This window comes from Oncorhynchus clarkii, chromosome 22, assembly GCF_045791955.1.
Source record: "Oncorhynchus clarkii lewisi isolate Uvic-CL-2024 chromosome 22, UVic_Ocla_1.0, whole genome shotgun sequence".
NCBI lineage: Eukaryota > Metazoa > Chordata > Actinopteri > Salmoniformes > Salmonidae > Oncorhynchus > Oncorhynchus clarkii.
In genome coordinates this window covers 42,466,777-42,482,606 of record NC_092168.1, presented here as the reverse complement: position 1 = coordinate 42,482,606, position 15,830 = coordinate 42,466,777, and the positions used below count along the sequence as shown (strand labels likewise).

General features: G+C 40.4%; 1 protein-coding gene across 1 annotated transcript in view; it reads right to left on the bottom strand.

The window, feature by feature from the left end:
- Nucleotides 1–11,255, bottom strand: part of LOC139380931 (contactin-associated protein-like 5) — a 131,699-nt gene extending 120,444 nt beyond the window's left edge. The window contains exon 1 of the mRNA XM_071124100.1: nt 11,070–11,255. Within this exon, the coding sequence (XP_070980201.1) occupies nt 11,070–11,142 (73 nt within the window). The 5' untranslated portion in view covers nt 11,143–11,255. The remainder of the gene's footprint in view (nt 1–11,069) is intronic.
- Nucleotides 11,256–15,830: the final 4,575 nt, after the last annotated feature.

Sequence of the window (15,830 nt, the reverse complement as noted above, 5' to 3'; positions counted from 1 at the left end):
CACCTCACGGCATAACACCTCTCCCCTATTCAACCTAGATAGTATGTATGCATTGATATGTACAGTTGAAGTCGGAAGTTTACATAAACTTTGGTTGGAGTCATTGAAACTCGTTTTTCAACCACTTCACAAATTACTTGTTAAAAAACTATAGTTTGGACAAGTCGGTGAGGGGCACTGAACGCTGCAAAATATTTTATTGAAGTTGGTGTGGTTGAAGGCAAATGTTTCCAGTACAATGGTGTGCAGGCGGTAGATAACATCCAAAACATACACTGCAGCATTTGAGGGGGAGGGGGGCACACAATGCAAATAGTCCGGGTAGCCATTTGATTACCTGGTCAGGAGTCTTATGGCTTGGGGGTAAAAACTGTTGAGAAGCCTTTTTGTCCTAGACTTGGCACTCCGGTACCGCTTGCCATGCGGTAGTAGAGAGAACAGTCTATGACTGGGGTGGTTGGGGTTTTTGACAATTCTTAGAGCCTTCCTCTGACACCGCCTGCTATAGAGGTCCTGGATGACAGGAAGCTTAGCCCCAATGATGTATTGGGCCGTACGCACTACCCTCTGTAGTGCCTTGCGGTCGGAGGCCAAGCAAATGCAGTACCAGGCAGTGATGCAACCAGTCATAGACTGCAACATGCTCTCGATGTTGCAGGTGTAGAACCTTTTGAGGATCTCAGGACCAATGCCAATTATTTTTAGTGTCCTAAGGGGGAATAGTCTTTGTGGTGCCCTCTTCACGACTGCCTTGGTGTGTTTGGACCATTCTAGTTTGTTGGTGATGTGGAACACCAAGGAACTTGAAGCTCTCAACCTGCTCCACTACAGCCCAGTCGATGAGAATGGGGGCATGCTCGGTCCTCCTTTTCCTGTTGTCCACAATCATCTCCTTAGTCTTGGTTACGTTGAGGGATAGGTTGTTATTCTGGCACCACCCGGCCAGGTCTCTGACTTCCTCCCTATAGACTGTCTCGTAATTGTCGGTGATCAGGCCTACCACTGTTGTGTCGCCTGCAAACTTAACGATGGTGTTGGTGTCGTGCCTGGCCATGCAGTCGTGGGTGAGCAGGGAGTACAGGAGGGGACTGAGCACGCACCCTTGGGGAGCTCCAGTGTTGAGTATCAGCGTGGCAGATGTGTTGCTACCTAATCTCACCACCTGGGGGCGGCCCGTCAGAAAGTCCAGGATCCAGTTGCAGAGTGAGGTGTTTAGTCCCAAGATCCTTAGCTTAGTGATGAGCTTTGAGGGTAATATGGTGTTGAACGCTGAGCTGTAGTCAATGAATAGCATTCTCAGGTAAGTGTTCCATTTGTCCAGGTGGGAAAGGGCAGTGTGGAGTGCAATAGAGATTGCATCATCTGTGGATCTGTTTTGGCGGTATGCAAATTGGAGTGGGTTTAGGGTTTCTGGGATAATGGTGTTGATGTGAGCCATTACCAAACTTTTAAAGCACGTCATGGCTACAGACGTGAGTGCTACGGGTCTGTAGTCATTTAGGCAGGTTGCCTTTGTGTTCTCGGGCACAGGGACAATGGTGGCCTGCTTGAAACATGCTCGTATTACAGACTCAATCAGGGACATGTTGAAAATGTCAGTGAAAACACCTGCCATTTGGTCAGCACATGCCCAGAGCACACGTCCTAGTAATCTCACGTCGGCTACAGAGAGCGTGATCACACAATCGCCTGGAACAGCTGATGCTCTCATGCATGCCTCAGTGTTGCTTGCCTCGAAGCGAGCATAGAAGGGATTTAGCTCATCTGGTAGGCTTGTGTCACTGGGCAGCTCGCAGCTGTGCTTCCCTTTAGTCTGTAATAGTTTGCAAGCCCTATTTGCTTATTTTCTTGTACAGCTGACTGAGTATAGTCTTAGTGCCAGCATCTGCCTGTGGTGGTAAATAAACAGCCACGAAAAGTATAGCTGAAAATTCTCTAGGCAAGTAGTGTGGCCTGCAATTTATCACAATATACTCTAATTCAGACGAGCAAAATCTTCCTTAGATTTTGTGCACCAGCTGTTGTTTACAGATATTCACAGACCGCAGGTCCTCTGTACCTGCGTCGCTTCCTCTTTCAAATAACGGGGATGTCGGCCCTGCCGGGTGTTTGGAGGATGTCTTGTGCGTCTTGTTTGTTGAACAAAAAATCTTTGTCTAATCCGAGGTGAGTGATCTCTGTCCTGATGTCCAGAAGCTCTTTTTTGCCGTAAGATACGGTTGCAGAAACATTATGTACAAAATAAGTTACAAATAACGCGGGATAAAAACACATAATAGCACAATTGGTTGGGCGCCCGTAAAACTGCTGCCATTTCTTCCGGCACCATTTTCATTTACACCAGCTCTGTCAGGAGGAATGGGTCTAAATTCCCCCAACTTATTGTGGGAAGCTTGTGGAAGGCTACCCAAAACGTTTGACCCAAGTTTAACAATTTAAAGGCAATGCTACCAGATACTAATTTAGTGTATGTAAACTTCTGACCCACTGGGAATGTGATGAAAGAAATAAAAGCTGAAATAAATCATTCTCCTACTATTATTCTGACATTTCACATTCTTAAAATAAAGTGGTGATCCTAACTGACCTAAGACAGGGAATTTTTAAATGTTAAATGTCAGGAATTGTGAAAAACTGAGTTTAAATGTATTTGGCTAAGGTGTATGTAAACTTCAGACTTCAACTGTAGGCTGCATGTGCCTTTAAAAACAAAATATGAGGTTCTGTCCTTGAGCTGTTCTTGTTTATTGATGTTCTGTATTATGTTTCATGTTTTGTGTGGAGCGCAGGAAGAGTAACTGCTGCTTTTGCAACAGCTAATGGGGATCCTAAAAAAATACCAAATATACCAAAGCAACAGAGTCTATGTAGAGTCCCATTACACAAAAGTATAAACTTGCTTCTATCACAACCACAGTTCTCTCTCTCTCTCTCTCTCTCTCTCTCTCTCTCTCTCTCTCTCTCTCTCTCTCTCTCTCTCTCTCTCTCTCTACATAAACGGCTTGGAATTATTATTTCAATGTTATTTCACTGTTCAAGACACAAACTGTTCACAGCCCTCTTGTTGGTGGAAAGAATTTAGGTTTAATGCTTATTTCCTGCAATTCTACACATTTTTTCATTGGGCGCAAAGAAAATGTTGCAGTTTTAAAGCACATTTTCTTGCAATTCTATACATTTTGGCATGTCTAATGTGTATTCATGTGATATTTCAGTGGCAAAAAAATTACACCCTAAACCTAACCCCTAACCCTAACCCTTTTCACTGGGTTAGCCAAAGAGTGTACCCTAAACCTAACCCCTAACCTAACTCCCAACCTTAAATTTAACCCTAACCCTTTTAACTAGGTTGGCCAAACAACATACCCTAACCCTAAAATGAACCTTAACCCTAGACCTAAAACAAACTCTAACCCCTAACCTTAACCTAACCACTTATATATGTGTTTATAATTATGTTATATATATATATATATATATATGTGTGTACTATATAAGCATCTATCCCTTGATCCCTTGTATATTTTAATATCTTAGTCACTTCATGGTCATAGATAAACAGTCAGACGATCATTTTAGAAACAATATTAACCTACCCTAACCCTAACCCTAACTGCTAACCCCTAACCCCTAATCCTAACCCCTAAACCTAACCCTAACCCTAAACCTAATCCCAAACCTAACCCTTTTCACTAGGATGGCCAAACAGTGTACCTTAACCCTAAATCCTAACCCTAACCGCTAACTCTAACCCCTATCCCATAACCCCAACCTCTAACCCTAAACCTAACCCTAACCCTTTTCACTAGGTTGGCCAAACAGCGTACCCTAACCCTAACCCCTCAACCTAACCACTAACCCTAAACCTAATCCTAAACCTAACCCCTAAAACTAACCATTTTCACTAGGTTGGCCAAACAGTGTACCCTAACCCTAACTCCTAACCGCTAACTCTAACCCCGAACCCATAACCCCAACCCCTAACCCTAACCCCTAACCCTACCCCTTTCACTAGGTTGGCCAAACAGTGTACGCTAACCCTAAGCGCTAACTCTACCACTAACCCATAACCCCAACCCTTAACCTCTAAACCTAACCCTAATCCCTAAACCTAACCATAAACCCTTTCACTAGGTTAGCCAAAAAGTGTACCCTAAACCTAACCCCTAACCCTAAACCTAACCCCTAATCATAAACCTAACCCCTGACCCTAAACCTAACCCCTAACCATAAACCTAACCCTTTTCACTGGGTTAGCCAAAGAGTGTACCCTAAACCTAACCCCTAACCCTAAACCTAACCCTTAATCCTAAACCTAACCCTAACCCTAAACCTAACCCTTACCCTAACCCCTAACCCTTAACCCTTAATCCTAAACCTAACCCTAACCCTTTTCACTAGTTTAGCCAAACGGTGTGCTACAAAAGTAAGAAGAAAAGTCAGCCTTTACCAATCGAGGAAATTGGATTACTTCACGGACATTGGGTGGAAATGTTTTCCTGTAACGGATTACAACCACCACTGAATCTTTTGGCTTCCGACGAACATGAGGAAGAAAAACAAATCTTCGGAGCCAAAATGCATGAATGATTGGCAGATCAACAGACCGTACAGTGCGTGCACATGGTCAAATGGTTCATTGTGGAAGAAGTGTTTTACTGGAAATCACTATCTATGTTATGTCTTTTAGACATTTGCTATACCTATTTATAACTTTATAAACTAAATACAGAAACGAACAGTAAACCATCTTGTGCTACTTATGAATCCTTAATTGCTAGAACAAAAGGTGATTGAATGGAAATGTCACGTTTCATGCTTCAGGCCGATGCAGATAGTTGACTCAAGACCAAATCCTTTAACTACAGGATGAGAAGATCAGGAGTTATCACAACTGATGTACGAGGTCATTGAACTGTTAGGCCATGAAATTAAATTAGCCACACACAAATGCACACCAACAGTACCCATGCATGCATGCAACCAGTCAGTAACTCACACACACACACAGAGAAAGGGTAAACAGTAAAGTGAGTGTTCTATTTTTGTCATCTGTTAGACATCCTATGACATAACACCCCGTAATATAACACCCTGTAAATATAACACCCTGTAACATTACACCCCATAATATAACATCCTGTAAGTATAACACCCTGTAACATAACACCCCGTATGATAACACCCTGTCAGTATGACACCCTGCAAAATAACACCCTGTAATATACACCCTGTAAATTAACACCCTGTAATATAACACCCTGTAATATACACCCTGTAATATACACCCTGTAATATAACACCCTGTAAGAATAACACCCTGTAAGTATAACACCCTGTAAGTATAACACCCTGTAAGTATAACATCCTGTCATATTGCACCACGAAGTAAAACACCCTAAAGGTATAACACCCTGTCATATAACACCTCATAAAAATAACACCCTGTAATATAACACCCTGTAATATAACACCCTGTAAGTATAACACCCTGTAAGTATATCATCTTGTAAGTATATCACCTTGTAAGTACAACCTACTATAAGAATAACAGACTTTAAGTATAACCTACTGTAAGTATAACCTACTGTAAGTATAACCTACTGTAAGTATAATCTACTGCAAGTATAACACCCTGTAACTATAACACCCTGTAAGTATAACCTACTGTAAGTATAACCTACTGTAAGTGTAACACCCTGTAAGTATAACACCCTGTAAGTATAACCTACTGTAAGTATAACATACTATATGTATATACTGTATGTATAACCTGATGTAAGTATAACAGACTGTAAATTTAATCCAATGTAGGGATAACACCATGTAAGTATAATACCCTGTAAGTATAACACCTTGAAAGTGTAACCTACTGGAAGTATAACCTACTGTAAGTACAACCTACTGTAAGTATAACACCCTGTAATTATAACCTACTATAAGTATAACCTACTATAAGTATAACCTACTACAAGTATAACCTACTATAAGTATAACACCCTGTAAGTATAACACCATGTAAGTTAACCTACTGTAAGTATAACATACTTTAATTATAACTTACTGTAATATAACAGACTGTAAGTATAACACCCTATAAGTATAAAACCCTGCAAGTATAGCCTATTGTAAGTATACCACCATGTACGTATAACCTACTGTAAGTATAACCTACTGTAAGTATAACACAATGTAAGTATAACACCGTGTAAGTATAACCTACTGTAAGTATAACACCATGTACGTATAACCTACTGTAAGTATAACACCATATAAGTATAAAACAATGTAAATATAACTTACTGTAAGTATAACCAACTGTAAGTATAACACCATGTAAGTATAACCTACTGTAAGTTGACCTACTGTAAGTATAACCTACTGTAAGTATAACATACTTTAAGTAAAACATACTTTAAGTATAACCTACTGTAATATAACAGAAAGTAAGTATAACAGACTATAAGTATAACCTACTGTAAGTATAACCTACTGTAAGTATAACAGTCTAAGTATAACACCCTGTAAGTATAATCTACTGTAAGTATAACCTACTTTAAGTATAACATATTTAAGTATAACCTACTGTAAGTATAACACCATGTAAGTAGAACACCCTGTAACTATAAAACCCTCTAAGTATAATACCCTGTAATTATAACATACTGTAAGTATAACCTACTGTAAGTATAACACCATGTAAATATAACACCCTGTAAATATAACATACTGTAAGTATAACACCCTGTAAGTATAACACCCTGTAAGTATAACCTACTTTAAATATAACATAATTTAAGTATAACACCCTGTAAGTATAATCTACTGTAAGTATAACAGACTATAAGTATAACCTACTGTAAGTATAACACCCTGTAAGTATAACACCCTGTAATTATAACATACTGTAAGTATAACCTGCTGTAAGTATAACCTACTGTAAGTAAAACAGACTATAAGTACAACCTACTGTAAGTATAACACCCTGTAAGTATAACCTACTTACAGTATAACCTACTGTAAGTATAACACCTTGTAAGTATAACCTACTGTAAGTATAACACCCTGTAAGTATAACATCCTGTAATTATAACACCCTGTAAGTATAATCTACTGTAAGTATAACCTACTGTAAGTAAAACAGACTATAAGTACAACCTACTGTAAGTATAACACCCTGTAAGTATAACCTACTTACAGTATAATCTACTGTAAGTATAATACCCTGTAAGTATAACACCCTGTAATTATAAGATATTGTAAGTTAAACCTACTGTAAGTTTAATACCCTGTAAGTATTACATCCTGTCAGTATAACATACTCCAAGTATAACCTACTGTAAGTATTACATACTTTAAGTATAACACCCTGTAAGTATAACCTACTGTAAGTATAACACCCTGTAAGAAGCACTGACCAAGACATGGACATTTTCATATCAGATCCATCAGTCTTTTAAGCATTCTGTGCTGAGTTGAGTTCATTCCTTTCCTTGAGTTTTGAGGTTTCAAATTTGGGGAGAAGGATAGTGAGAATGACCCATAATGATCAGAGCACTGCCTGGGAGGAGGACCGTTCAACAGAAGCTTAACTTGATAAGACTGACCCTAACAGAGGAGAGCAGCTGGCCGGTCAAACTGAGGCACTAACACTGTAGTCACCCCCCCCCAGGATGCCTTCCAGCACCACGGAGAGCAACAGCAACACAGTTACTGTCTGACATTCAACTGCTGCTGATGATGCCTTCAATCCCAGCTAGCTAGTTTGTGCTGGCTAGCTGGCAACAACAGCAGCATGGCGCTAGTTAAGACTTGTAAAATAAAGTGATGTTTATTTCGATGGACGAGGGAGAAAGTAATATTGGTCACCATCTGGATGTCACCGTGACATGCCAATTAGCTAACGTAACAACAGGCCGCTGCAAACTAAATGTGAATGACCAGTACAATGGTGTTGTATCGAGGTGGTTGCCGACAAGTTGCTTCAAACCAGGCAGCTCTAGTCTGTCACGTGTCTCCGGCAGTAGCTAATGTGGCCAATTTGTTCCATCCCATTTGATTATATTTTTGATAGTAGGATAGCAGCCGAAACGAGAAGAAAAATTGTAATGTTGGTACTCATCTGGGTGTCACCGCAATACAATCTACTGCTCAATGGGGAGTTTCACTGTGATACAGTATACTGCTCAATGGGGAGAGATTCACCGTGATACAGTCTACTGCTCAATGGGGAGAGATTCACCGTGATATAGTCTAATGCTCAATGGGGAGAAATTCACTGTGATATAGTCTACTGCTCAATGGGGAGAGTTTCACCGTGATACAGTCTTCTGCTCAATGGGGAGAGATTCACTGTGATATAGTCTACTGCTCAATGGGGACACAACAACAAAGGCCAGTGTGCTTTGCTCCCCAGTAAGGAAAGAGAAGTAGCTAGATAGTGTAGTCAATATAAGGCCAGTAAGGAAAGAGAAGTAGCTAGATAGTGTAGTCAATATGAGGCCAGTAAGGAAAGGGAAGTAGATAGATAGTGTAGTCAATATAAGGCCAGTAAGAAAAGGGAAGTAGCTAGATATTGACTACACTATAAGGCCAGTAAGGAAAGGGAAGTAGCTAGATAGTGTAGTCAATATAAGGTCAGTAAGGAAAGGGAAGTAGCTAGATAGTGTAGTCAATGAGGCCAGTAAGGAAATGGAAGTAGCTAGATAGTGTAGTCAATATAAGGCCAGTAAGAAAAGGGAAGTAGCTAGATATTGACTACACTATAAGGCCAGTAAGGAAAGGGAAGTAGCTAGATAGTGTAGCCAATCTCAGGCCAAGGTGACAGCTAAAGCACATTTATTGTACTGATTCTCACCCAAAATGTACAACTATGGCATTAACGTCTACATTTTAGTTTTAAAAAAATAGAAATTACAATTACAATTACAATTAAAAATTGAATGATTCTGAACACTCACAAGTTTCAAAATCTCTTTGAAGTTTCTACTTTTTAGCTACAAGCCTTAGCTAGCTAGCTGGGAAGGGCTCATCAAGACGACTGACTGAACTAGCTAGCTGGGAAGGGCTCATCAAGACGACTTACTGAACTAGCTAGCTGGGAAGGGCTCATCGGGACGACTTACTGAACTAGCTAGCTGGGAAGGGCTCATCAAGACGACTGACTGAACTAGCTAGCTGGGAAGGGCTCATCAAGATGACTGACTGAACTAGCTAGCTGGGAAGGGCTCATCAAGATGACTGACTGAACTAGCTAGCTGGGAAGGGCTCATCAAGACGACTGACTGAACTAGCTAGCTGGGAAGGGCTCATCAAGACGACTGACTGAACTAGCTAGCTGGGAAGGGCTCATCAAGACGACTGACTGAACTAGCTAGCTGGGAAGGGCTCATCAAGACGACTTACTGAACTAGCTAGCTGGGAAGGGCTCATCGGGACGACTTACTGAACTAGCTAGCTGGGAAGGGCTCATCAAGACGACTGACTGAACTAGCTAGCTGGGAAGGGCTCATCAAGACGACTGACTGAACTAGCTAGCTGGGAAGGGCTCATCAAGACGACTGACTGAACTAGCTAGCTGGGAAGGGCTCATCAGGATGACTGACTGAAGCAAATCCGTACGACTCCACTTGACTCTTGCTGCGTGACAGCCGTCATCAATTTGGGCACTAGTCGTGTCCGTATAGCTAAACAGGTGCCAGGCACTAACATTAGCAGCAAAGCTCAATACACAGCAGTATTTTCCTTAACCTTAAACAAGGTTATATTGCATTCAATAATGCCATTTAGACAACATCTCCCTGTTTGAAAAAAGGTTTCAAAGAATTGCACAGAAACATTAAAGGGATTTAGAACTCCAGTGCTACCAAATCAATATCAGAAATTGATTACTAATTTAATTGCATTTATTTATCAAGTCTGAAATAAGCTATGAATTATGAATTGATATTATTTCTACTGAATACTGAACCTTTTATGTTGACAACTCTTTGGTGACGTCTGTCATATTGTACAGCAGTATTTTCAACTCCAGTCCTCAAGTACCCCAACAGTACACATTTTTGTTGCTGTAGCAAGGACTTGATGATGAAGTAGAATCAGGTGTGCTTGTTCGAGGCCACAACAAAAAGATGTGCTGTCGGGGTACTTGAGGAGGAAGATTGGAAAATACTGCTGTACAGTATACTGTTTAGATGAGGCTCTTTCATGTTGTACTATATGCTGTTTAAGTGAGGTTCTGGCATACTGTACACTATACTGTTTAGATGAGGGAACATGTCATACTTTTCTTAGCTTTGAGAACATACAGTAGTGTTCAGAACTGTATCATTCCACTTCAAAATGATCAATTGTATCCTCTGTTCAAAGCTAATTCTGACCTCTAGTGACAGCGGAAACATTCTAACACCGATTGTAGCCTACATACAGTATTTGCGCTTGACAAGCATGGTATGCTGCATGTGCTTCTCTGGCAGCATAGCCGTCCAGTCGAATTGGGTTCACATTACAGGTAGTAGGTATAGCGCACATGTATTGTGCTCTAGTGCGGTCCCTAAAATAAACCGTAGCCTACAAAAAAAAACAGAAACATTGCTGCGTTTTTGCAAGGGCTTCACAAATCCAGAGGTAGAAAAGTGCTGTTCAAAACTTAAATTCAAATGTAGGCCCACAGATCCGTTAATAGAGAACTATGTTCACTACCAATGTGAGAAAGATGGATCTATGCGACACATGTCATGTCCATTCAAATTGGCATGTTTCACAACATGTCTCCGAAGAACATGAAGTGTAGGATATTAATTGATCTGAACAATCGATAAGTCGTCCACAAATGCTCGAATAATCCGTTTAAATACACTGCAATTGTAGAGACAACGGCACGTTATGGAAAACCGCTCTGAAGCTTGTGTGACTGAGTAGTCAGTCATACAGTATGTTGGGGGCGGACGTGGCATTATTGACATTTCTGCTGATTTAGAATTGCCAGAAAAAAAACGACCATACAAACTTAGAAAACAGAACCAACTCTCTTTTTACAATATATGTTGTAGTTTTGTCAAGTTACTTACAATGACTGGCCGCCAGCGCAGTACTGAGGACGCCGAGCACGGTGAGATTGAAGGCGATGGCCAGAGATGACATTTCCACCTTGCTCGCCACAGATATCCAGGCTTCTGTATATCCTCAGTCTTTGAGTGAAAATAACTCCGATGGTGCCTCCGTGCAGTGTGGTATAATTCCAGCTGCTTCGACTTTACCTCTTAACTACAGAACCATCAAGAGGCAGGTCTGCCAGCGCGCGCACAACATCCTTTCCTAGTGCGCTTTCTCTGCTGCTGTTGCTGCCAATGCTCCGTCACATCGGTGCGTCTCCCTCTCTCTCTCTCTCTCTCTCGCTCTCTCTCTCTAACTCTCTCTCATAAAAGCCTTTAATCAATTTGAGTTTATGTTTGCACATTCTGCACGATTTAGCAATGGTATAGCAAGATTTACATATTTTGCATTAGTTATGACAGTTTTTGAAGGTTGCAAAATATTTCAGAGGGACTGGGGAGGAGTGAGGGAATGGGGAGAGAGAGAGACTGGGGAGGGGAGAGGGAGTGAGGAGGGGAAAGGGACTGCGGAGGGGAGAGGGACTGGAGAGGGGCTGGGAGGGGAGAGGGACTGGGGAGGGGGCAAGGGGGACTCTTCTTTACCAGAAACAACAATATCATGCACTCACTAGGGTTTTTGGTGCTCCAAAGATACGGTATGGTATTCTGTGGGGTGGAATTACAGTACAATTCGAAATTAAGCAATTTTTTAACCACCAACAACATTTTCTCACAATGCACCATAATTTACAGTATGCTAGAGTAAGACATTTCAGAGTATTTTACTGTTGCTAATACCCCCAAAATACTGTAAAAAATAACAGTTTTCCTTTACAGTGAATACCAAGCTGCTAGCAGACCTGGCTCAAATGAAAACTTCATACTTCAAAACTACGTCTACCAACTTGTTTGGCTTAATATTGCAGTTTCTCTCAAGATATTGTGCCAAAGGCTGTGTGTTTTAAATGTTCAGACTCCATAGACTACAGAGACGCTACAAAGAAACACAGGCATTTTTCTCTTCTCTCAGTTTATTTACTTCTACCCTCAGTGATTGCCCACAGGCGGTCACCAAATTACCACAGCGGTGAATAACATCCTGTCTTGCAGTGATTACTGTCTCTATTATCGTATCTAGAAACAGATTTCCTTTTTGGATGATAATGAAAAACAATATTGTGATCTATGGGCAAAGACTGTTTACGAAATGGTAGGTGGGGAGATATAAGCTCAGAGTCATTAATTTCAAGGTAACACAATTGTGAAGAAAATACCTTCAACACAACAGGTCTTTTCACACACACACACGCACACACACACACACACACACACACACACACACACACACACACACACACACACACACACACACACACACACACACACACACACACACACACACACACACACACACACACACACACACACACACACACACACTGTTCCCCTATGCTTCCATATTGCTGTAATCCCTCCATTCATCTATAAGCAGTAATATCTTCTATTATCACAGTTTAGATTTTATTGGCCACCTTTTGGACATAGAATGAGACAGTCCTCTCAAATGTATATATATATATAAAAAAAAAGTTTAAATGAGAAGTAAGCATTGGTACTGTATGAAGCTGAAAGAGAAAGGAAATTCACATGAGCACCACAATGCCTACTCCACACATGCTCTACCAATGGCTTCTAGCACAAGGTTTTGTCCTACTACAGTAGCGATGTTGGTCTACTGTACTTCTAACAATGTGTTTGCAGGTTGCTTAGGATTTAAACCTTCTCACTGCGTGGCAGTTTTCCCAAAGTTTGGTGTATTTAACTGGCAATAATAGCAGCCAAGGATGTTCACTAATGTATTTGTTTGTGCTCTGATTACACACAAGTGTACAAGTCAGCAGTTTCCACAGACATATGAGAAACCTTCGGTAGCAAAATATACCTACTTAGCTAGCTACTTTCCTTTTGCTTCTCATCCAACTGGTGTTAGCTAGCTAAAGCTGCTAGCCTTCTACTAGCTAGCTGCTACTGTTGCACTCGAGCTGTTTAGATTTGGCTGAAAATATGTTAGCATTGTCAGAAATGCTAAAAAAAGGTAGCGCATCGTTTATTATCTGGCCGAAATGTGCACTTGAGAGTAATAAAATGTGAATTTAATAAAAACTGTTGCATCTAAAAACGTGTTTAGTCCAAATTGATCTAATGGTCGGTCACCTTATGGACGCTGTAGCCTCGTTTTAATCCGACGTCTAGAATTTGAGCTAGGTTTGGGAAAAACATTGTCTGATGACCCTACTGCTATGAGTTCTACACTAAAGTGATTACAAGGGCCATATTTGACACCTTTCTCAGGCAAACAAAATACGGCCCCAGGTTCAACATCATTTTCACTTGACAAGTGCCCCATGAAAAATGTATACTTTCTTTCAAGTCTCCAAGGTTGGAGCAAATTGAACATTTAACGAGACAGAGTAAAAAGTACTTGCATCCAAAAAGCCCGAAAATCAGCACGTGTTTGTTCCGTTCTAAAATACAATAAGCAGGCTTTAGTGTTAAATCAACTCTACTGATCTGAAAATGTTTTTTCTCATTTCAAGGAGTTAATACATAACTTTTATGTTTAGATTGACTTATTGATTTATTGAAAGGCTGATTAGTTGTGATTTGTTGGTTGATCATTGACTAATGGATAGAGAAAATTAAGTTTGTTGTTGCAGTGGTGTGTAGAACTAATGACAGTGACTCATTTCACAATGCCTGCAATGGTTATTAGTGAATGACTGTTCTACTGCAATAGAAATTGAAAGACCTAATACTGAATATAATAACATGGTACCCTGAGTACCAGCCACATAATCAGAGAGATGGCTATGGACGTGATTTCATTTGATCTTCACAATAGTCAAACATTAATAAACCCATTCGTCATTTGTGCTCTGCTCTGGTTGGAAGCAGAGGGTGTTGTTGGAAGTGTGGAGAGGATCCATCTGCTCTCTCTTGCTGATGTCGTTGTACCCACTGGAAACAGCCACCCAACACAGTACATTAGCAAAGACTGCCGTGTCCTTTGCATTCAAGGTGTTTTGTAGTACTGTTCAAACATGAGATGTTAAATTACAAAGATGCTAGCTAGAAATGTTATATCTGCCATAAATATAAGTCAAAGTTTCTAACTCAGGTGGAGAAAGTGCACTAAGTCACCAAGTCACTAAATTCGCTGCATTCACCAAGGGCAAGTGTGTTCGTTTACTTAGTTTGAAAATCTCATTTTACGGCGCTAGTCAATACAGAAGACAGTTGACCGTTAAAGTTTGCTCAATAACCTTAAACTTCCCAGATGCGTGGTCTAGAGTGTTGCCAAGGTGTAATGTTAAACTGTACTAATGGACTCACTTGATGAAATCTGCAGATAATGAAAATGTGAGGAAAAGATCAAGAGAAAAATGCAGATGAAACAAAATAGAAACTGCTGAAATATTATTCCTGATCAATAATTGAGCATTTCATGGATGTTCTTCTTATTTCCAGAAGTACATTATCTACAATATTCTCCATAGTGTATTGTTTTACTGAGATAGTGATACTGGAATATACAGGAAATGCTAGCCTCAACATTTGAATTCCGGAGTAAAAATCATTGATTTATGGATGGATGGTCTCCCAAGGTACATACTGTGGCTAGTATCATGGTGGTGGTATGCGTTCAAATAAGAAATAGTGGCAATATCAGCAATAGTTTGGTGAACAATGGCACCAAGTACATTCTTGTTGAAGGAAAGGATCAAGGAAGTAACAGACATCCTAGTGCTCTTAATTTCTCAGAAAAGGCAAAGTGGAACGACATTAGTTTCCAGGTTATCAGCCAAAATCACTTAGAGACCCCATCTATATCCTGGCCAGAGCATGTGAGCGGAGTTGCGGGGTTGGAAACTCTTCTCTCTTGGCCTTTCTAACCGCTCCGCTAAAAACCACTCAGCGCAGGAAAAAACTGCAGCTCCAAATTCGCTCCATTCATTAAAATCACAATTTAACCAACACCCATCTATTTTTGTGACTAACTGGACGTACCATATGGTTTTTAAGTATTGACACCAAACCATATGAATTTGAATTAAAGTATTTGAATAAACATGAAAATGTGACTGTAGGAAGCCCACATCAATTCAAGTTGCGGTGGCAGGTAGCCTAGTGCGTTGGGCGTTGGGCGTTGGGCTTGGAACCGAAAGGTTGCAAGAACTAATCCCTGAGCATGGCAGGAGATTCCCTGAACATGGCAGTTAACGCACTGTTCCTAGGCCGTCATTGAAAATAAGAATTCGTTCTTAACTGACTTTCCTAGTTAGATTAAGATAAAAAATAAATAATAGGCTACATGTAATTTTAAACAGCATATAAACACTCTAAATAGGTCATTATTTCAAGGCCTAAAAAAATATACATTGTGTTTTGTGCGACACAATAGGCTAGTAGGGACATACAGCGCTCAACATTTCATTTAATTGCATGAAATGACAAATTCATTCATATTTATCTACAAATTGTGACTTAATTGTGACCTAAATACAAATTAAACGAAAAATTACTAATTAGTGCCTCTGAATTCATTTTTAGAAACGCGAGTTTGTCCAGTCTGTGACTTCAGGCTCATGCGATTGTGCCTGGAGAGCAGGCCAGCAGTGGAGAATATCCTCTCCACACTTGCAGAGCCACTGGGGATAATAAACACCTCTGTGGCCA